The 25342-nt window shown below is 33.5% G+C and overlaps 1 protein-coding gene across 1 annotated transcript in view; it reads right to left on the bottom strand.

Moving 5' to 3' along the window:
• The window catches only part of LOC128555482 (allatostatin-A receptor-like), a 148311-nt gene extending 130583 nt beyond the window's left edge, over positions 1-17728 (bottom strand). Inside the window, exon 1 of the mRNA XM_053537836.1 lies at positions 16974-17728. Within this exon, the coding sequence (XP_053393811.1) occupies positions 16974-17300 (327 nt within the window). The 5' untranslated portion in view covers positions 17301-17728. The remainder of the gene's footprint in view (positions 1-16973) is intronic.
• Between the last annotated feature and the right edge of the window lie 7614 nt (positions 17729-25342).

Genomic DNA, 25342 nt, shown 5'->3' with positions numbered 1-25342 from the left:
GGCATATGTATGTTTTTGACAACACAGAAAATGACGTCACTCGACCTTCAGCTATTTCCGGAAGTAAATAAAATGAAAGTAGAAATGCTAAACTTGGAAACGAAAGCCGCATTTTGATTCGTAGATAGTCAGGGGTCACGCGCAGGGGTCACCCCGTCTAAATGTATGCGCGTGGACTTCTTTTTTTCGGCGACGCCGTCTAAATTCGTTTTCGTTACCTATGCCAGGTGACTTCAGTTAGCAAATCAAACTACTTGATAACGCATTATAGATAATTTATCAAAATGGAAGATTTATGCAACACTCTGCCTGACTGGACGAGAGTGTCAATTTCTTTTACTCTGTTGATTGTGCTACGCTGAGTGAAACGTAGACAAAGCGTTTATCCTAAACGACGCTGTTCACAGTTTTAAAGCTAACTTTGGCTCAGTATATTTAGCAAGAATATTGATATATCTCAAAATGATAAGTAAGTTTAATAAATATGATAAAAACCTGTTCAAATACCAACATATATCAAATTAAAGAAAGAGCTGAATACGGTCTGCATATCACATGAATAAGGGTGTGATAAGAGTCTTTTATGTAGAGAAGTGCTTTTTAAAAGATTTTCCTTGTTACAATTGTCGTCTGTATATGAAAAAGTTTCTTGCTTTTGTGACTTATTCAATTTGCATATTAAAATAAGTACTTGTTTGCTTTGATATATTTGTTATAAATTATTTAACTGATTTATTATATATGAATATCTTTCTTTATTATGGTATGCAAATATTGAACTCAGCTGAAATCTGTTTTACTAAATATATGCTATATAATGACTGAATCTCATTACACTGAAATGAAGGTACGCTGCATACAGTTTATCTATGTGATATGACTACGGTCAAACTTTGCTTATGAAACAGAAATATTGAAATAATTACAATTGTATGTTTTGCTTGACCTTCACTTTTTTATAGGTGTGACGTCATTGTCCAAAGATTCATGAATAGCGAATATGCATTTGTTAAAGCGGGATCAGTTGGCCTATCTTAGAAATAAATAAAAATAATAAATAAAAAAAAATCCTTTAATTGATTGTTTCTCATGTATTCTAATCCAACTTGATTTGTAGCACCTTTATTAGGCCCGCAGCCAACTTTGTTCAGCAGGGACATTTAACCCCTTTTAGGGGCTGTTAGAGCTATAACTAGAAATGCCTTTGTACAGCGTCTCATGAACAGCTTGGTAAATCTTTGTCATACTTGGTCTGGAGCATCATTATAAGGTCCTCTTCCAAATTAATTTATATAGGAACTTGGGCCCTATTAGGGGCCACTATAGCTAAAAGTAGATATGCCTTTCTTCGCATTAACCACTAAAATGTAATGGATTTTTATCAAACTCGATGTGTAACAATATCGTAAGGTCTCTTGCTATTTTGTTACAAATGGGGGTAGGGACCAATATAGCTAAAAATATAAACACGTTTAATGACCTATTCTCATGAACCGCTTCATGAATCTTCATTAAACTACTCCTGTAATTATTCGTCTAAGGATAAACGAAACAAAATTGCAACCCTACGAAACCTTTGCGAAACATTAAAAGAGAACCATTTAAATTGTTAAAGTGCGGTGTTTAGTTTTGCAAAATGTTAGATGAAAGATGAATGTTAGATGAAAAATTCATAAACTTCTTCCCTTATTACAATTCGCCGATCATCATTTTTAAAGATATTTCTTGTTTTCTTCTTCTTCTTTTTTGCTATTGGGGAGCCAATTTTCAGCACTTTATTACGAATTGAAATAACCTGGGCTTTAGTACAGCATGTCAGCTTTTAATCTATGAAAAAATATTTGAGCTCTGGATAAACAGAAATCCCACAGGGGTCCGTAACGAACCAAGGGTACATTGCTAATTTTGGAACTTCATCAAATCGCTCAAAATGTCATTTTTGATGTTGTCTGAGAGTGTCAGTATATGCCTCAGATGTAAGATATAACCGTATTTGAGAGCTGCAGACCTAGACATTTCAGAAATATTTTCAAAATAAGTTTCGTGTAATAAATGTTGTTTCTACGGAAGCGTGAAAGGGCCATCAGACGCTAACACGTTTTAGTACGTTAAGGCTGCGGAAAGGATATATACCTTACAAACTGAGTTATAAACTAGAACAAATGACATGTTTGGAATTTCTTTTTCAAATAGCACATTAACAATAAAAGATCTCTGAAAAAAATACATTTAAAAAAAGAATGATATATTTTTCCACTTCCGGCAGACGTCTGTTCGATTGGGATTTTCTTCTAAGCTTTTCTAAAGCTTCTCTTGGGCCCAACCGAACGGGGCAGTTAACAAAAAAGCCTGTCACGTGAGGTTCTCGCATAAATTGTAAGATGCTAGTTTGGCAGCTGTCACCAGGGCCAAGTTCAGTGTACAATTATTGCAGTGGTAGCTTTTGAACATTTTTAAATGAAATTCAGTATTAACTAGGAAATGCTTGGGCCCCTAATAGGTCACAGTGATCTGCAGCAGGGAAACTTGTCTACAGCACAGCCTATCATATAACCAGAGACAATAATTAGATAACAGTTGTTATCTATGTGTCTGATATAACTTTAAAAGGAGCAACACTGGACCTCTCCTAGGTTTCTTTTTTAAAAGAAGCCTACTTGTGATATGTAGATTTTACTTTCTATTTGTTTATATGTTTAAACTTCAGATAATGGACCCGTAGTAGTGTACCTCCTTTTTGAAGAGTATTCAATTCCTACAATAAACCTACTTTGACTACTTTTTTCAGGAAGGCGTTTGTTCAAGCGCCACTAGGACCAAACTTTTTCTCTTTATATTTCTTTTATCTAGTAAGTTAAACTCATTATTGATTTAATGTACAAAAACGAAAGATTTTATTTGTTAGTTTAAAGTTAATTTTACCTAGCAGGGTTAGACATCTTTGAAAATACTGAGTTACATGCTGTAAAAATTCTTTATTTTGTCTTTACTTTGTAGTTTACATATTGTGGAAGAAATGTAGGTAGGTTTTATTTCTATCCAATGGTTATTTTTTAATGTAGAAAGCAAAATTCAAAACAGTCTCACAGGATTCGGTGATAATTTTTAAGTGCTGGAGCTAAATTTCTGTCAGTTTAAATCCTTTTGCTTGAGGCTCTCCAGAAAAAATGTTATCAACAGTTTTATTTTGTGTTTTATGATTGTTAACCAGTACTATGACGTTTCTTTATCAAATTTATTGGTATAATGAATTCTCTGCAATCGTTTTGTACAGTGGTTATCACTTTAAAATTTGTCTCTATTTGAGCTTGAGGAAATACAATAAATTATACAAAAGTTTGAAGAAGAAAAAAACGACACGGTAAAAGTTGTTAAAAATTGCAACACAGTGCGAAACAATGTTAACTAAGACTGCATCAAGTAAATACAACTTTTAAACATTACTATTACGGGTCCACTACCTTAATTGAAAATGTTTGTTTTTTGCATATTGTAATTTCATGAAATAACAACTTTCAAAAAAGATTTTATATTGCCTGGGATATTTGCTTGGAAAATAAACATAAATAGCAAAACTCCGCTAATAAAGACCCACCACGATCTAATGACCTACTTTTTCCTCCCACATGAACTTCTTGCAAATCATTCTGATAATACTGTCCAGTGTAATACAGCTATTCTACAAGATGCAGGTGGAAAATTAAGGCCCTCCCTGAATTAATGTGTTTTCACAACTTCATCTGCAAACCTATTCAGTCATTCTCTTTTCAGTATAGTTTTATAAATATAGAACACTGTAGAAACAAAGTGTAGTTTAAACTCACCTACTACATTAATTTAATAATATATTTAGACATTAAACAATTTGTCTTGGCTATATATATGTCACTGTCAATTTGTAACTAGATATACTTGTTATTATTCATTTTCTTCATGCAAATCATGTATAATTACCATCATGGAAATACAAAAGAATACAGTTATTTTATGTTGCGTCTTTAAGTGATATATATCTATCTATACAGTTATTGACGAAGACCTTCTATTCATGTGTTAGCTTCACTATAAACAATGTGCAAAGCCGTAAAAATATTTCTTAACAATACAATAAATACTTATTATTTCAACTGGCTGTGAAAGAAATAAAACGAGCTTTTCCGTATATATATCAATAGTAGAACTTCAAATTCACTAGATTTTTTTGAATATGATAATTATTTAGACGATAACTTTCCGTTTGTAAATACACAGGATATCCCTACGCGAGTAAATAAAGACCACGTGACCGATTATTATGGGCGGCGTTTACTAGATACTTGCCAATCAACCGGCTTACTAATAGCAAATGGTCGCCTGCTCTCGGAGGGAAATGAAGGGAAATTCACTTTTTGTTCACATAATGGCCTTAGTACAGTTGACAATCTATTACTTGATTTTTTAAACTTTGATATCTTATCGGAGTTTGAAGTTGAAGAGTTTAACGAATATTCAGATCATGCACCTTTATTCTTCTCATTGTATACTAAACTGCCGCGCTCACGGAAATTAAATGAGTCGCAAAAAGACGATACATCTACAAAAATAACGTGGGATCACAATAAAATACCCCAATTCAGGGACCTCCTCTTGCGTAATAACAATGCTTTACAACAGCTTACCAGAGACGTGTCCGATCAACCGATTGACCACGTGGTACAAAGTTTTACAAATTTAGTTTCAAAACACGCCCATAGTGTATTTGATAAATCGTACAAAAATAAAATAAACTATCCGCACAATCGGGTAAATAATAATTGGTTTGACACGGATTGCTTTAAAGCGAGAAAAGATTTCAAAACCGCAAGAAATGTCTTTAATAGGCAAAAAACGAGCAAACGCGTGCAGCTTTCGTAGGTGCTCGCACAATATATAATAGAATTACGAAAAGATCAAAGCAAAAGTTTAAAACAAGGGAAGGAAATCGTATTAATGAAATGGCAAAAAAGCAACCTAGGAAATTTTGGAAGAATATAAAAAATACATATAAAAATAAAAATGAAAAATCAGAAACTTTAACGGTTACACAGTTACACGATCATTTTAAAGACATGTTTGGCGTAGATTTTCCGCTGAATGGAAATGATGATTTTGATCTCGATCAGAATAAAGAGGACGAGACATTAGACATGGAAATTACAGAAACCGAACTCCACAAGGCAGTTTACACACAAAATAATAATAAATCACCTGGTACAAACAATTTGCCAGGCGAAATTTTTAAATCAGCTTATGACATCATGTCCAACATAAAGAGTGATCTTAATGATATTTTCACCGTCAATGAGTTGAAATTATTTTTGATTTTATTTGCAGATGATCAGGTACTTTTTGCAAAATCGCCAGTAACGTTACAATCAATGTTATGTGATGTTGAAAACTACTGTAACCGATGGGGTTTGAAAATCAACGTCTCAAAAACTAAAGCCATGCTCTTTGAAAGGGGTGGTCATACACAATATGCATTTTATATCTATGGTAGCGCGATAAAAATCGTGGAATCGTTTAAGTACCTAGGAATTACTCTCTTCAAAAACGGAAACTGGTATCGTAGTCAAAAACGTATTGCACAACAAGCGTCTTTTGCTCTCCATAATCTATTTCTGATAATCGAAAATATAGAGCTATCGATTGCCCAGAAATGCAAATTATTTGATTCATTGGTTGGCTCAATCCTTAATTTCAGCTCAGAGATATGGGGAATGCATGACGCTACCGACATAGAATTAGTGCATACCAAGTTTCTGCGCCGGATACTCGGTGTTAAAAAATCCACAAATCTGTCGGCACTCTATGGCGAACTAGGACGCTTACCACACAATGTTTACAGAAAAATATCCTTGATAAAATATTGGATTAAAATTCTAGAACTTAATGATTCATCCCTTACAAAGAAAATTTATTTACTTTTTAAATTAGACGCAGATCAGGGGCAAACTTATAATCGAAAAAACTGGGCTTTCCAAATAAAGACAATACTGTCGGACCTAGGACTGTTATATCTTTGGAACGAACAATTTGATATCGAAATCCCCTTTAATGCAATTAAGCAGCGGATTATTGATACATACTTACAATCATGGTATTCTAATATAAACAACTCTAGTCGTTTGAAAACATACTGCATTTTTAAGCATAATTTTGTACTGGAAAAATATCTGGAAACTGTAACTGAAAACAAGTACAGAACTGCCTTGTCAAGGTTAAGGGTATCATCACACGACCTGTTTATTGAAACCGGAAGGTACCATAATATCCCGCGCGAAGAAAGAATCTGTAAATCATGTAATATGCAAAAACCGGAAACGGAGTTTCACTTCCTTCTTGTATGTCCTTATTATCGAGAATTAAGAGTTAAGTACTTCAAACCATATTATCTCCATTGGCCAACCCTTCAAAAATTTGATGCACTTATGTCAACTTCTTCCAGAAAGATTATTAACAACCTTGCAAAATTTATTTTCTTTGCAAACAAAAAACGTATTACGTCATGAACATATTGTATTATTCTGTTCATTCATAACTTTTCTTCTTCAGAAATGTATGAACTATTGCTCTCACTGCATATCTTTAGGGTAATTTCATAGCTATAAACACTGTATATGATGTTTAATGCTAATAAAGTATATTGTATTGTAAAATTGTATTGTATATAAATGAAACAGAGTTCATAGAATAAACAGTCAAAAATAATATACGTAATACTTAATAGCATGCCTTCCACTTTTATATTGAAACGGATAAACATATCCTTTCCGCAGCCTTAACGTATTAAAACGTATTAGCGTCTCATGGCCCTTTCACGCTTCCGTGGAATCAACATTTATTACACGAAATTTATTTTGAAAATATTTCTGAAATGTCTAGGTCTGCAGCTCTCAAATACGGTTATATCGTACATCCGAGGCATATACTGACACTCTCAGACAACATCAAAAACGACCTTTCGAGCGATTTGATGAAGTTCCAAAATTATCAATGTACCCTTGGTCCGTTACGAACCCCTGTGGGATTTGTGTTTATTCCGACGAGCTCAAATATCTTTTTGTAGATGAAAAGCAGACATGCAGTACTAATGCCCAGGTAATTTCAAAGTGCTGAAAATTGACTCCACAATAGCAAAAAAAAAAAAAAAAAAATGAACACGCGCATACTTTTAGACGGGGTGACCCCTGCGCGTGACCCTTGACTATCTACGAATCAAAATGCGGCTTTCGTTTTCAAATTTTGCATTTCTACTTTCATTTTCTTCACTTCCGGAAATAGCTGAAGGTCGAGTGACGTCATTTTATGTGTTGTCAAAAACATATATATGCCTGGCAGGATCGCATAAATATGTGCTGGCCGTCCTAAGGATATAAGTTAAAGTCTCCCAAACATGTTTTCATAATATTTTGCAGACCTCCGGGTTGTTCTTTAGAAATCTGATAAAACGACGTAACGGAAGGTAATTGTTTTCAAACCTTAGGCTGTTTCAGTCAATAAATACTTAAAGCTGTTTTCTAATTTAGTTATAACGTTCTTTCTTTTATCAGGAAAGAATCAGGCAATATATATGTAACGACAAGAACTGTCTCAGGATGCATACTTTTATGGCAGTGGTGTCTGTAAGAGATTTCCCCAGTGTTAAGTATGTGTTGATTAATTGTTTATTAGAATGTTATCTTATCCAGTTAAAATCATAACTCTTCTCCAGACTTTCTTCTGCCTTTAAATCAATATATTATTCTGTTTGCTCTAATTGATGTAATATCAAATGTTTGTACTTTCTTGTAAATATAGGCATTACTTTCTTATGACTGCGTCATGACTACCTTTTTAAATGTTCTGCGATCTTTAAATCAAAATTGTTATTATTTGCAATGCATTTTCTTGCAAACTAAACTAGGCGTTTTTCAAGCGAATCTAGCGGTTAACTTGTTAAAATCACTAGTTTGTGGAAGGCTTATGGCTTTTTCAAGCTTTGAACGACTTTTAGATTTTGATGATGGTGGAAAACACGAGGCGAGATTATTCCATGCCCGAGCAGGCACCTAGATAGAACTACATATCTTTCGTAAGCGAACCGAATTATCTATTCGTAAGAGAAAAGCGCCACGACCTTAGTTGTTTGTCAGGCAGGACTAGGGTGCAACAGACTGATAATATCGCAGGAATGCCACTAATCTATTATTTTGACAAGTGCTCAGATGAAAGATAAAAAAAAAAACATTTGCAGGTCTTAAGATTTGTTTTGTTGTTCGCTGGACTGCTAACAAAATCAATAAAACAATCGGAATTAAACATACTGAATATCTCACTCTGACTGCACTGGCATACCGCTGGTAGAGAATTTGCCAACTGACTACACTACAGAGACTTAAACATTTGTTAACTAAAACAAGCAAGTCAAATTCATTCCAAGAAAAGGAAACAAATATATCAGCGTTATAGATTGTACATTTATCCATTCAATGTTATGAAATAGGCATTCAGAGTTGTATTTTCAATTGCATTTCTGATTTCTCTATTCAGTGAGCGTTATCTCATGTGTTTCGCAACTGTATGATTCGGTATGTGATTTAGTAAAGCTAGATCATGCTTGTGTAATCTTAAAGCATTATGATGTGCAAAAGCGACGGTACATTGAAAGAGATACTTTCTTTATATTTTGCTATAGACAGTGTCAAAACGATCTTAAACCTTTCTGTTTATTCTTGGTTATTCATGTAGTACAATTATGATTGTTTAATAAACTTAACCAACATATTAAGACGAAAAAAGAGAGAAACTGAAATGATTCATGATATGTTTATGTACATATTATACATGTGTATCTTTCATTTTGATCACCAAATACTACATACAGTAGTTGTTTCCTCCTGTACCTCATTTATGAGATTTTATTAACTTTATCGTTCCTCAGATTTTTTTTCTTACAACAAACTGTAGATATAGACAGCAACGTCACAATATTCTTTATAATCTTCATAAATGAAAGGCATACTTCTGACTCTGAAATGTAGCGGTCTTGGTTTATGTTGGCTGTGCTATTTCATTAGCAGGTAACAAGTTTAATTCCTCAGACATATGCATTCTATGCTTTCGGACAAATCAGATTGCAAGCTTACTGCCGAAGCGTCGGTTAACCGTTTCCAAAAGACTGAAAATACGGAAAATATCTCTTTAAAGCGATGGACGATTATTTCGTATGCTATGTATATTAATTTTTAATGTTACATGCAAATTTTGCGTTTTTCAAATACATTTACTTTCATTATTTCAACCAAATGCTGTCAGAATTCAAAAGTGTTAGATATTCTGTATATCTATTTGATGAAAGTTCAAACATACGATCTGAACTGTGCATAAAACACATACGTCAGCACTGTAAAATTACACTTACCCACAATTGGTTCGTTCGCTGATGAATATACTATTTGGTATAATTTTATGATGAACGTCCTTTAATTCTGTTACCATATCTACATTAACAGTAAAGGAAAATGCATTTTCGGTTATTTTGAAAACCTTAGAAACACCACATCTCGAGTTTCACTAATGCGCTGTTCAAATAGCAGTTTTCATTTATTATTATATATTGTGTCGGTTTATCCATTGGTATTCCTAGATATTAGATTTAATTATTGCTGTATTCTTTATCAGATATTTTAATTTAATATGTTTACTGTTAGTTGAAGAACTTCGTCGCGCAAAACTATATGTGACTTTCCGTACATTTGAAATTTGATTACCTTCTGCTTAATATTCCATATATTTTAAGCAAAAAAATAGCCATTTATCGCGCTGCCATTTTTTTTCTCATTATGTAAATTAAAATGATATCCGATCAATGAATGTGTATGTATATGTGTACAGTTAATTCCTTCCTGCCTTGAAAATCCCATATGGATAGATTAAGTCTCTACAAAATTAGGCTTTATCTAAGTTCTACATTCTTTATTAATTTTCAAACCGGTAAAGACTTCATCACTTAAAAATGATCAAACGTTCAAATAAATTATTTTTTTCAAGAAAAGATGATTAATTTCGATGAGTTTTCAGCGTTTAAGATATTTTGTCATCAAAAGTAATTTAATTACATTTTGAGCGCCAAATGTGAAAGGCTGCTAAACTGTGTCTCTCTAAATAAATGGGATTTTATGTGATTAAATGACTATTTAGAAACTTCATTTTTGTTCTGGAATTACATGAATATGTGACAATTATGAATATATCATTCGTTTTTGGATTACTAATTGCATTTTTGGAGTATTTGTGTCCAAAAAAAGTGGTTTTTAACAAAGGATTTTATCATAACTAGGTGAACACCATCTCAGTGCACACAATGGATTATCACACAATGGATTATCCTAAGGGCCTGGTTAAAACCTATAGTGCAAGTGAACTAATGAAATATAGATCAATACCCAGACAATGGATTTTACCCGACCAACAATTATTGGCAAGATTAAAAGGTCTGGGGATATTAAACTTTAGAAGTTACCGATCAGGAGCTGCAATACACAAAAGTCACAAAATACAAAGGAAACAATATGGTGTAAATGTGTCAAATCTTGTATATCCAAAACGATCAAACACACTCAGTAACTATACGGAGAATGTCACCTGTCTAACATTGAACTGTCATTCAGTAGTCAAAAAGGATGTGCTAGTCGGACAATTGCTTCGTGACGAGAGCATTAACTTTGCACTTTTGACGGAAACCTGGTATTCCGATGAAAACCAATCCCAATTCGAAACATCAGATTTAAATCAAAATGGTTATAGACTCAGTGTTGCGAATCGTAGAAACAAAACGGGTGGCGGTATTGCTCTGACTTGTAAAAGTAGTGTTCAAATGCGCAAAATGGTATCTGGCACCACCGAAAGTTTTGAGTACGGAGTATGGCAAATGGTCTTTAAAAACATTACTATCAATTGTGTAGGCATTTATAGACCCCCAGCTTTGTCGACACCTACGCAATTTGTGAAAGACTTTTTCGAATTTCTTGAAGACGTTATTTCCAAGTACCCCAATCTCATGATCATGGGAGATTTCAATCTACATATACATGACGACACCAACACTATTTCTGAATTCAACAGTTGTTTATGTGCTATAGGGTTGCAACAACATGTACATTTCCCAACACAAGTGTTCGGTCAGAGTCTTGATCTTGTGATCACAGAGGTCGCAAATGGTGTTGAACTTATCTCATGTGAATCCGGTCCTTTCCGAGCTCCTCCCAATTATAACTCGACTAGTGAATCTTTCATTGACTCAAGGAGTCTTCCCAGTGCAGTGGAAACAGGCAATAGTTAGACCTCTGTTAAAGAAAGCTGGTCTCGAACTTATATTCTCAAACTATAGGCCAGTGAGCAACTTATCATTCTTGTCCAAATTGATAGAGAAAGCAGCACTGTATTTACTTAATAAACATGTAAATGAACATAATCTCCTTCCGAAAAATCAGTCCGCATACAGGCAAACTCATTCGTGCGAATCGGCTTTATTGAGACTTATTAATGACATCTTGGAGGCTATGGAACATCAAGAAGTGACTGCATTGATAGCATTAGACCTTAGAGCAGCTTTTGATACGGTAGATCACGATATTCTTTTGGACGTTTTGAAATGTCAGTATGGTGTCTCTGCTGTTGCATTGGACTGGTTGAACTCATATCTGAGGCCACGGAGCTGCCGCGTGAGTGTGAATCAAACAGTGTCATCAGCACGTGAGCTTACGTGTAGTGTCCCCCAGGGAAGCTGTTTAGGGCCGTGGCTCTATCTCACGTACGCAGGAACGATTTTTGACATTGTTCCCCCGTCCATTTCCGTCTATGGTTTTGCCGACGACCACACCGCAAACACACGTTTTAAGCCCGAACCATCCATCGAGGCTAAATCCATTGGTGAACTAGAGGAGTTTGCTACAGATTCAAATGGGTGGATGAACAGTAACAAACTAAAAATGAATTCCTCAAAAACTGAACATATTGCCTTTGGAAGTGCCGCTCAGTTGAATAAGTTAAATATTCATGAGATAGATATTTGTGGTGATAAAATCAAGAGACAGAGTAACATGAGATATTTGGGGGCCTGTTTGGACGAAACTTTAACTTTCAAAGAGCATATAAAAATAAAGTGTAGAACGGCAATGTTGATCTTTTTCCGAATCAAAAACATTCGCAAATATTTGACTCAGGATGCAACTGAAACCTTAGTGCTATCGCTGGTTATTTCGCATTTAGACTACTGTAATGTTATTTTATACGGTATTTCTGATTGTGACATCGCAAAACTGCAACGCATTCAAAATATGTGTGCGAAGTTAGATCTGAATCGTAGAAGAAGAGACAGTTTTAAGCAGGCACTCTACGATTTGCACTGGCTGCCGATCAAAGCAAGAATAAACTTTAAGATCTTGACGTACATGTTCAATTGCCATGTTGGAAATACGCCTGCATATTTGATGAACTCTTAACACCGAAAACCCCCCAGCGCTCCCTCAGATCCTCGGAGTCATCAGTTGACTGTTACACCGTCCCTTTCAACAAGCGAAAAACTTTTAGTGATAGAAGCTTTAGTACTATAGGGCCAAAGTTGTGGAACAATTTACCGCTGAACATCAGACAAAGTTCTTCAATCGACTGCTTTAAGAAAAAGTTGAAAACGCATTTCTTCAGAGACTACTTTGCATTACTCTAAGTTTTGACTGAGTTTTAAAACAGTGATGCTAGTGACAGTGATAGAAATTTAATGTTTGTCTGTGATAATTATATGTTAGTAATATTTTAAAATATAGTATTATCATTAACTTTAAATTAATAATTGCTATTTTAATTTGTTTTAATTTATCTTATTTAAAATATTTTATATTTATTATTTTATTTCAACTTGTATTGTACAACGCCATTGAATATGTTTCAAATGTAGAAATAGGCGTTTAAGCAAATAAACCAGTTTCAGTTTCAGTTTTAATCATTATATATAGCATTGATAGAATCAAACAAACAGAAACCTGTATTCATATTTCCAAAGGAAGGCCTTTTAAGCATAATTTGATAAATCATATTTCCTAAAAGTTTTACGCCATAGACTACAATGCATATTGTTTGACCCCAAGAGTTTTGAATACATGAATGAAAGAACACCGGTCTGGCAAGTAAATGTTTGTATAACAAGAGAAGTTCAAACAAGAAAAGAAAGATATATTCTGACTGTCATAACTAGTACATTTTCTGCGCTAAATGAATTGATGCATCTGTCTCATTCAATTACTTTCCTTAAACATACGCAATTGAACCTTTTATTACTTTGCTTGAATGCGCTCTATGCCTGTCACTTACATTCACAACAGCAGTCTTAAAGTGGCACGTGGCGCCTTGTTCCGAACAAGAGGAAAGTGTTTAATACTACTGTTTAATTGATTATTTATTATTCTAACATGATCCGCAGCAATTGCTATATAAACATATAGCGAAATCGCCTATACATGAATCTACGATAAAATATGGTTGGCTGTTACATTTCACCCCCCTATGATTGTAACATAAGAGATTCTACTTCAGTTCCATTACATACGAATTATTTCAGGGTTACGCACTCGTGATTTAATTATTACGCATCCAAAGTCCTGCCCATATTTTATTAACTGATAAAATATAGGAACAGATTTATTATTTCTTAATCATATTCTAGTTTACGTAAATTTAACGCATGTTTTATGTAATAATGCGTGAGTCCTATTTATATCATATATTTTCTAGACAAGAAAGATTATTATTTGACTTGTTGTATAATTTTAAAAGTTTATCATCAGCCGTAGAATTTCATCTTGGGAAAACAATTGAGCTAAAAGTTTTGACTGTATTTTCTTAAGTGGACGTCAGATTTGAGTGTCTAGCATCTATAACATTAATCTGTGCATCACTGTTTGCCTGTTCTTCAAGTATGTTATGTCTAATTATTTTGCTGGTAGCGTTTTGGTATGGTTCCAAATGATCGTCTCATAGATTTTATTAACTATGAAAACAGCAGTGGTTTAAGTGCCGCGATGTAGATATCCTTTAAAAGCATATATCGCAACCAAGCAAACAAGCAGACACGGTTTGAATGAGAGGTAATGAAATGTGCAAATCAACCCATCCCAAAAGCACAGGCATAAGCGGAATTCAATCACATACAAAATGTATATGATAGATATAAAATCTCCATGTACTTAGATACAGTGTTGTTATAATTTATGGTCCTTAGGGATCGTTGGGTCCATTTAATATTACTATAATTACAGAATACCGCTTAAGCCGATGGTTGGCAACGTGTTGGAGTGTTGTAAAATAAAGCATATATTTAACAACGAACAGCTGTAAAACAAGTTAAAACATGAATAATAAATGCTGCATCATTCCTTAACTATTGCCATAATGAATTGATCATTGATTTGAATTTCTGTTGTTTTTTTTTTTTTTTTTTTTTTTCATTTAACTTCTTATTATTTCGTATTTTCATTTATCAATTCAATTTCAACGCTTTTAGGAATTAACCATTTCAAGTAATGAAAAATCCACACCACTGTTGCACATTTACAAGGTAACTCGTATCAACAGAAAAATGCCTCATACAATGATATAGTGAATAATATAACCTATTGTTAACAACTCTTATGCCAAGAATACAAACCCCAAATGCATGATTTTCCATGTGCGTGTATTGCTATGAAAAACATCCATAACAGAAATAAATAGAAATAGTTCAGTTCCCCTCTACAAGTCTTGTAAGGCGTTAAGTATTAGCTTTTCGTCATCAACTGCATGGGTGAATTATATACAAACCGCATTAAATTCAAGCTTCATTATACTTTAAATTTGCTGAAAATGGTATCCCTGTATCCGCTAAATTGACATTTGACTGCTTACTTCTCAAATTCAACATCATTACGTTGATAAATTGACGGCGCGTGACAGAAGCACCGTAATTTGGCTACCTTTCATTCCGGATTGACGCAAGCAAGACTCAAAGTGAGTCTATTTGTCTACTTAATGTCTTATAACTAGTTACTGTAGTTTTTATAGTAGGCATAGATAGTGTAGGGGGTCCCGGGGTGTTTTAAACTAAGCACCTCAAATGATGCATTTTAGTGAATATGTGAAGTAAACAAAGGCGAAGAAAGCCTTATTCTTTCTGAAATGAATTTTATACAGACTTTATTACACGTATTTTACCTGATTTCAACAAAGTCTTATTTAGTTTTTCCTCATTTAAAAACAAATATTAAGGTATCTGCTACAAATAAAATAACTCGGCAAATTGATATCTTGCATTATGTATTATTTTAAGATACCGACAAGTGATAAATACATTTAACTGATGAATTTAAATGCATTTTATTCCCTGGAAAAAATAAAACAGCCACTTACTGATGCTCAATCCTTATCAAATAATTAGAATTATAGCTGCAAAAAGATTACGTTCATTTTCATGATAAGGCTATAAACCCTCTTGTCTTCTTCAGCAATGCAAAAGTGTCTGTCGATGTCGATGTTTTAAAGTTATGCATAGTTGATTCTTTGACGTCCTTGCAAAATTATTTCATACGTTAGAGCACGCATGACTGAGAAAAATATGTTCATTTCAGACTGTAATACCGTGTTCACACTAGCAGATCGGTTTTATTTTTATTAGGCACTAATTGAAGTTTCGATAGGAAATCCACGAAATCAGAGGTGTCGTTCACGGCGATCATCAGTTACAGTACAGTTAACCTCGACGCATATACAGACATCTATTTCAAGATGTGAACTGTCGTAAGAAACCGAGACAGAAACGACTAATGATTATGTGGGAAAATTTTATAAAACTTCGTAAACCAAAAATCAAAACATACAAGTTATGGTTAAATTAACGAAAATCTTGGAACTTCTTCTTGAGGCCGCTTTTGTCCGGTATTTGTTTTGACGTATGAGAAAACCTGCGAAAATACTATGCATTCAAGTGCTCGTTCTGAAAATAGGTGTCTTTCCCATGAAAATAAGCAATTGAAGAGTGACAAAATGGAATTTAAATATAGCAATTGCTATCTGCATGGTCAGAAATATTGTAAATAAAGATATAAATGCTTTCAATTCCATGGAAGGTAACTCTAAATATGTTTAGCTACAACAAAACGTAGCGTACAACTTCGATATGAAGTAAGCAGTGAGTGCGTGCAAAACATCCAATTGATACATTATTGTATAATCTCTAATTTAATTGTGTTTACTCAGCTGCGTATCTGCGTATGGGCAGCTACGGGGCTCAACGAGTGTTGTTGTAACGCATTTGATACATTTTGCACACTGCACGTATGCGATCAGGTTTTTTTCTGCATGCTTTCAAACCAAAATTTTTAAGGCCATAGTCTGTTTTAGGTTAGTCAAATTTATGAAACCTGGACCTTATAGGGCTTAAGGTGAAAAGAAATAACTCTAATCTATCTTTATCTGTAGAACAGAATAACTGAAAAGTGTAGCGAAAAAGAAATTTGAAGTAAAATGTTAAAAAAGTAATTATGAACGTAGCCATTAACATTCTGGAGCTCCGATATTGAGACTAGTCAAAGGGACAATACATGGTATCACTCTCTTGCAGAATTTGTAGCAGCGGTACATCATGACATTTAATATAATCTTTTCCTACGCAATTTTATGGTCGTGTTAAAGAAAATCTACAGTTTATAATCAACCGTTTCAATATACTTATATGACTCAAAATATCACTGAAATACGATTTTATTATTGCGTATATTTTCTATAGTAAAGTATTCATACAGTGTAAATAAGCTAGAAAAGTCGAAGTACGGATATTATTTTGACAATGAAACAACATAATATAAGACACAAGTGTTGAAATTTGTAATCTGATAACTACAACATGTAGATTTATTCAAACAAAAGTATAAGAAAAATATAAATACCTTGATGGGTACGCAGATCATTATAAGCAATAGGTCCGCTGTAGCTAGGCTTAACAGGAACATGTTTGTTACATTTTGCATGTTCTTAAACTTTGCTACGGACACAATTACTAAACTGTTGCCAAGCAATCCAAGCACCATTGTAATACCGTATACTAATGAAACAGGAATCAGCTGTTCTATGGGAATATTTCCGGGATCCGCCTCATATTCATATTCGTAATCATATTCGTCAAAATGTGGTACTCCAGTGGATGAAAAATTAGTTGAAATATTGTACTTGTCAAAAACCTTTTTAGTAGAAATCAAAGTCATGTTTACATCCATTTTCTAAAATCGTATTCCCGTTAAACAAAATCCTTAACAATATGAAGTTATTTAGTAAATATATATATTACTGATATATCTATATTAATTTGTTATGTTAAACTGTCTTTTTACTCAATGTGTAAATTATGCATGAAAATTTTGTCACTATGAATATATGCCTTATCATTTTCATTTCAAGACGACTATTACGTTCCTGATATTGTATATATATTTTGTAATATATAAACCTTACAACCTTACATTGCTATATCATAGGAAAACTTCGTTAATTCAAATAATTTTCCAGTCTTCAATCTGTCTTCATATCGCTTTATTTCCTTTTTGACATATATAATCGTCTTAGATTATAAAATTAATAAAGCATCTCCCTGTTAATTCAGGAATACTTTCTTCCTTCTGCTTTCCCTCTTGTCTTACGTATTCCTGTCATAGTTAACAGCAGTTATGTCTGCGGGAAATTCTTTTCCATATTTATATACCGTTGCGCGCGAGTATCGATACTTGAAAGAGCTTCTCAAGATACTCTCCATGACTCTCTGGTGAAACTTAATAGCAATGTGACGCGTTGATGACAACGGATGGCAGTGAAATGCTTGATACAAAGATACAAATATGATTTATTTTTGCTGTAAATGTACTTGAATTATTTAAGGGATACATTCTGAGTGTAAATTTACCATCCGGGTTTAAAATACAACGCGACTCTGTTATTTCCGGTCTGCTATTAGCTTGCATTGTTGTGTTTTATTATTCCAAAGGAACTGCGAAAAAGATCAAAATAACTGTTTACTTTCAATTTTGTTCTGTTCAGGCAGTGAATATAATCCCGGTAAATGCGAGTTATTAAAGATTTTGGAGAAGCAGCCCCGAAGATAAGATAGATTAGGCTATACCATTGCGTCCTTGTCGCAAAATAAGTATAGTTAAAAATGGAAGAAGTCGAAAGTTTATCAACATACATAAACATTATGGAATTTAAAACATGTCAGTCCTTTCATCGTAATTCCATCACTTTTTGAAGCGAGTCATGTTTAGAACTTATAAATGATTACAATACAGGGGATTCACAATTAGCATGCACTATTTGTGTTCTTATATACCACTAACTTAGTCTAAGGTCATCACTTCTATCTCAGTTTTTATATTAATAGTGTGGAATAGGCGTATTAACCTAAATATCGAAATTTCGATTTCTCATGTAAATGTATTTTGTTTTATTACTTAGAACCTAGCAAAAATGATGTGTGAAAATTTATGTAAAAATATGTGTGGCAAAGATAAAGTGACGGAAATTACTTAGAATTGTGTCGGTGCGACGTTAAACCAAACCAAAAAAAAAAAGAAATTACTTAGCTTAGTCGTACTCGTCTAGTTTTCTTTCAACAGCGCTAACATATATAAACATTAAGGAAAGTAAGATATATCGAACTTGTTACGCCACAGAGGTGTCGAGCATATTCATATGTTGATATCAGATTCCGTGACATGAAAAGTCGTCTTAAGAGATAATCTGAAAACGATGTAATTCCTACAATCCTCTTAAAGAACATGGTAATTAATTTCATTCGTTTTAATGATTATTAACATACACATTAAATTCGTATCGCTATGCGTCAATTCAAAATTTGTATCACCAGACCTCCATTTTACAGCATGAAAAAGATACGTCGATGAAATAGATTTTAACTTGTTCAGTAAGCTATTTTAGCTTTATTGAATAAATCTAGAAGTTCTGCATAATGACAAATTTTTCTCTATCTGGTTGCACTGTTACTCTAATGACACATAAAGTTTATTAAGAAATATAAGTCCCAATCGTGTTTATGTAAGATTTCCCATTTTTATACTTATGGTAAGAAAATATCAGATGTCACAGGTCTGAGTGCATATCTGTTATAGAACAGAAAAACTCAGGTTATTTACATAAATCACACTTGGAACCCTAGTTATTTCGATTCTAAAAATAAAGTATCACATGCAAAGAGAGATTCTATAAGACATTCTTTATATCTTATCTTTCTTAGTTCATTTAAACATGTATTGTAAATATACAATTTCTAGTTATGTACTTTAATAAATATTTTAACTAAACTAGTTACAAAGTTTGGACAGTGCTTACTTTTGACCATTTTTCACAATACAAAACAGATTCACATTAAAATATTTACAAAACATTAACCTGATCATTCGGAAAACGTTAGTTTATTTTTAATATAATTTTCTCATGTAGATAAAGAGCTGATTTTTCAATAGACGGCAATTATGCAAGATATTAATTAAGATACATAGTTTGGCTCTTCATGTGTGTGAAAGATCATTCAATTCAGAAAACACATTAATTTAACTTGAAATTGCATAGTCACAAATTTATAGATTTAAAAGGTATTTCATGTATGCTGCTGTACAAAGCACAATTTGACGAAACAAACGTCATACTCAAAATTCAACAACGCAATATATTCTATTGAAATAATCACTTTCACACAGAAACTTTCCTTCCTTAATTATGCCATAATTTAGACAACATTGCAGTTGCACTTCAAAGCATTTTACATTGATTGAATTTCAGCATCAATGCTAAAAATGACAAAGACATAATGTATTGACGATTATATATTCGTGAGCCAAAAACTAACTTAGCAAAATGTGTTCAATTGACATCAATACGGTCAAAATAAAAAAAAAAATTCGTATGAAAGCAAAAAAGCAAAGATGGTCGGTAGTGTGTCTGTGACGGTGGGTTGAGGCAATAGGTATTCTTACAACAATTGTTTTAGAAGGTTTTGATATTATTGTTTAAAATGCTGATCGTTAAGCCTTTAATGGCTGAAAATTAGTCATGAATTCGTATAAAAAAAATTGCTAACCATGTATTGTTTTTACAGTGCGAAATCTCTTAGCTTTTTTCGGTGAATGCTTTTGATAAGTTAACAAATTCTGAGTACAAGATGTAATCCCTTTTTACTCTGAGAACGTTTAGTAGTTGGAGACTTACTTTATGCACCTTTCGATAAATGTTGGTAAAAGATATTTAAATGTTCTAGCAATTAGTCATGTGAACATACACTTTTATTAAGACCTATATGTCGGTAAATCTGTAGTATCGTAACGATTTCGCATCTTTTCACGAAAAGATATGTATGTCTGATTAATGTCGTTGTAGGATAACTATTTTGCCTGTGTCTAGAAATTTAACTTAGAGTTCTTTTGAAGCTAATCCGTAATGGTGGATCATTACTTCACTATGCTGGATCCGTCACTCTTTAAGGGAAGAGAACTGATTACACGTTTTATAGAAATGCATAGCTTACCCAAACGTGTATTATCTAATAACATGACGTAAATGTTCTGATTATGCGAAGATAATAATACGAAAAACCCACAGGTGATGATAATGTTTGCAAAGAACGAAAAACTCAGGTTATTCTACGATAAATCACACTTGGGAACTTGTTATTTCGATTCTAACACGACATACCAGTATCAACAGTGCGTGTAAGGAGAAGAATTCTATAAGACATGTCTTTCATTCTTATCCTTTCCTTAGTATCATGTTAACTTGTTGTTGTAAATATACAAATCTATGTTATGTACTCTTGGGAATAAATATGTTTAAACTAAACTACGTGTACAAAGCTTTCGGGGACAGAGCTTAGCTTTTCATAGACTTCATTTTCACAATACAAAAGCAGATTCACTTAAAATATGTTTACAAAACATTCAAGCCTGATCATCCGAAGTACGTAGTTTTAATTTTATAATATATATTTTTCTCATGTAGATATAGCTGAATTTTCAATAGAACGGCCATATATGCAAGGATATTATATGGGAAGAAGATTTATTTGCTGCATACTTGCTGTGTGAAAGACTCTTTATTCAGTTAAATATACATTAATTTAATTGTCTGGGTTGAAATTGCATTATGTCACAATATTTGTATGATTTGAAAAGTTGTATATTCCCATGTGTGCCTGCTGTCAAGAGCACAATTTTGCGAAACAAACGTCACTACTCAAATGGGATTTGCAACTAACGCAATATATTCTATTGAAAATAATCACTTTCACACAGAAATTTCCTTCTTTCCTTAATCATGCCATACATTTTAGACATATTCAATTAGCATGTTGCACTTCAAAAGCAGATTTTACATTTGATTTGAATTTCCAGTCAATGCTAAAATATGAACAAAAGAACATACACTGTATTGACAAGATATATCATAATTGGTGTAGCCAAAACTCAACTTCAAAATGGTGCTTCAATTGACATTCTACGGTCAAAATAGAAAAAAAAACATTCGTAGAAAAGCAAAAAAGCAAAGACTGGTTCGTGTATGTGTGTCTGTGTGCGGGTGGGTTGGGAGGGAATAGGTATTCTTATCAAAGATTGTACTTTAGAAGGATTTGATATTATTGTTTAAAATGACGATCGTTAAGGCCTTTAATGGCTGAAATTTAGTCATAAATTCGATAAAAAAAATTTGCTACCATGTATCTGTTATTTACCAGTGGAAAATTCTTTAAGCTTTTTTATGTGAATGCCTTTTTTGATAATTTGTTAACACATTTCTGAGTACCAAGATTTAGATCTTGTTTACCTCTGCAGAGATTTTAGTAGGTGTGGAGACCTTGACGATTTTATAGCACGTGTCGATAATGTTGGTAAAAGATATGTAAAAGATTTCAAAGCAAATTGTCATGGTGACTTATTCATACATCTTTTTATAAGAACCAATATGTACGGAATCCTGTAGGAGTGATCGTAACGATTTCGCATCTATTTCCACGGAAAGATATGTATGTCGTGGATTACTGTGTTGTAGGGCATAACTATTTGCCTGTGTCTAGAAATTTTAACGTTAGTCGTACTTTGGAAGCTAACCGTAATGGTGGGGATGCATGTAACTTCACTACTGCTGGGATACCAGGTCACATCCTTAAGGTAAGAGAGACTGATTACAGCTGTTATATGAAATGCATAGCTACTGAAGTTAAAGGTGATACTATTGATTACTATGACGTACAAAATGTGCCTCAGATGATTTGACCATTGATAACTTAAATACTGTAATAAATAAATTAGAACAAGGATTACAAAGTCAGAAAGATATTGATTACATATATGATGAGTGGTGTAAAAATTGTTAAAAGTTCTATGTGTAAAAAATTACCTTTTCAGACAATTCCTATTGCGGTAAATAATACAAGGCACAGACCGGGAAAACATGATGAACTTCATATCTTTCTGATTTATGGTCTGAGTTTTGTTTAACTGAAAAAAAAATGTTTTTGAAATGTAACTTAGTAAGTGAGAAAAATAAGCTAAAGGTTTCTTATGTAAATGCAAAAACAAAAGTTTTTGATAAAAATGTACAGAGGGCCAAAAGGAGATATTGGTTTTTGGCACACACAAAATTGATCGAAGAGTGTAGTATCGACCAGTCAATGTAAAATCGGAGTTAACTCAAATTGTATCCCAATGAAATTTGTAAACTCTGATGTTTTTACCACACTTCTGATACTACGTGGGTTGTCTTAAATAAGTGAAAGACTGATTTTAGTAACCTTTTTTATTGTTAATCCCACCAGGGGTAATAATGAAACTCTAGGTGGAGTGAAGATGGTGAAGAGTTTTCTCGGCAAATTCTTTTAGGAAGTTAAAAAGGCTTTTGATAGTGCCAAGAGTGGAAAAGCTGTAGGTTTCGATGGAATACCTGCTGAAGTTCTGAAGAATGATGCAACTACCATATTTCTTCATGCTATTTTCAATGCTTGTTTTAACAAAGGTATTACATCAACTATTTGGTGGAAATGTAGTATTAAACCGATACCTAAGTCATCAAGCAAAGACCTTAGAGACCTTATCCAGTGGTGGTTTTGCCACTGACCGTTCCAAGGCAGTGCCCCGCTGTGTTCCTTTGTTTGTTTGTTTTGTCCTTGTGTGTTTACTTTGTGTGTGTGGTGTGCGTGTGTTGATCCTGTGCGCGTTTTGAGAGGCTGCATTTTCAGAACGTGGCTTTCCCTGTTGGATATTCTTCCTTGTTTTTAAGAGTGAGGTTAGGTGCTCCCCAACCGGTTTAAGCTCCCCAGTGGTGTTTTTGCCACTGACCGTTCCAAGGCGGTGCCCCACTGTGTTCCTTTGTTTGTTCGTTTCGTCTTTATGTGTTGGCTTTGTGTGCGTGTGTGTTGTTCGTTTTGTCCTTATGTGTTGGCTTTGGGTGTGTGTGTGTGTGTGTGTGTGTGTGTGTGTGTGTGGTGCACGCGTCTGCGTGCTTGGGGTTTCGTTTTGAGGAGGCTACGTTTTTATCTTACACTTACACCATTATGTTAACTCTTCCGTGTTTTCTTGTGTCCGTATCAACAAGTTGCATACTGATTGGTTTAATATTTACTGCGGTTGGAGACAGGGATGTATTCTTTCCCCTCTATTGTTAAATTTGTATATAAATGATAATGTCTTGAATTTGATGTCTCTTGAAATTGGAATAGACTGTAATAATGAAACAGTGTGTATACTTATGCTGATGACATTGTTCTTATCACAGAAAATGAGAATGATCTCCAACCCTTATTACAAGCTGTAAATACATCAAACATGAAAATTAATGCAAGTAAAAATAGTATTGTACACTTTAGAAGGCCATGTAAACGTATAGTACTATGGGCTGAATCTAAAACAAAAGTTCCTCTTGTAAAAATTGGTTTTATACTATTTGTAACCAATATAGAAAAGTGATTTTTTTATGGTATTACTCAACCAGTCTCAAAGCAGTTTATGTCAGAAATACAGACGGGGTTATTTAATACTTATAAGGGAGAATGAAGAACTAAACTGAACAGCAGTAATGGTCCGTTTAGTAACGGAAGGAATAAGGTTCGTTTAAAAGTGAATTTCAAACAGAGAAATAATGTAAATTAATTCTCCCTTTACAACAGAGCTGCGTTCAGTAAATTTAGATGTGGGGGCAGGTATATTTTCAGACTGAAACAGGCCCATATGGAAATATCCCATTGAATGACCGTTTGTGTCCGTTTTTCAATGAGACTGAGAATGAGGTTCCTGTACTAATTAGATGTAAACTGTATGGGTACTTACGGCTCGAGTTCTTTAATAAAGCTAAGGAGGGTGTTAGCACCTTTGATACACTTTTGGCTGAAGACAAAATGATAGTTATTTTATCAAATGTTAATATGGCTAGGTATACTACCAAAACAACTATGTGGAAACATTTATCTTTGTAAGTAGTGTCTGTACCTCGTTTTTAGTTACCCTTGTTATAACTTCCAAAAAGAGACAAATGCTAATCCTGTTAATTCTGTTTTTGACCCCCCACCCCAATTTTTTGTATCAACAAAAATATGTAAAATTTATAATTTCACTTTTCCCTGAAACTTTCATTAAAAGTATTGCTGCTGCTGCTGCTGCTGCTGCTGCTGCTGCTGCTGTTGTTGTTGTATATATTTTGAAAGTAGATATTTTGTTCAGTTGCCAAAGAATGATACAAAACAGATGTTATAAGACAGAAAAAGAAATAATCCATTTCGCAAACTTTTTCTTATATTCTTTGTTATAAGATTGCCTTTTGCTTTTTCTTTCTACGTCTGTATAAAATTAAAATGCTAGTTGCAGTTCAGTGTACATTGGATATCAAGTAAACGAAGATATCATAATGACCAGTATTTTATTCTCTTCTTTATCTCAAAAAGTATTAAATGCACTACCTTTAACTGTTCAAACAGATCTAAGACTTGTAGAAAATTCATTTCTCTACTATATATTGCAAAGATAAAGATTTAGCAGCGATTAAGAGAGACCTAAATGATTATTCTATATCATATGAAGTACTTTACTATATTTTGTAAAATACTGGCCTTGTTTGATCACATGCATAGTACGAAACAGGAAGTCGCATGATCGAACGTACTGTAGTTCCTACTATGGTAGAGTTGACGGAGGTGAAGAAGTAGCAATATAGCGGCGCGTATAGAAACTTCTCTTACACATTCTTTTCTTATTATCTTGGCAATTGTGGT

This window comes from Mercenaria mercenaria, chromosome 3 (genome assembly GCF_021730395.1).
Source record: "Mercenaria mercenaria strain notata chromosome 3, MADL_Memer_1, whole genome shotgun sequence".
Classification (NCBI taxonomy): domain Eukaryota; kingdom Metazoa; phylum Mollusca; class Bivalvia; order Venerida; family Veneridae; genus Mercenaria; species Mercenaria mercenaria.
Note: the sequence above shows the minus strand (reverse complement) of the source record. Positions and strands in the feature narration are given on the sequence as shown.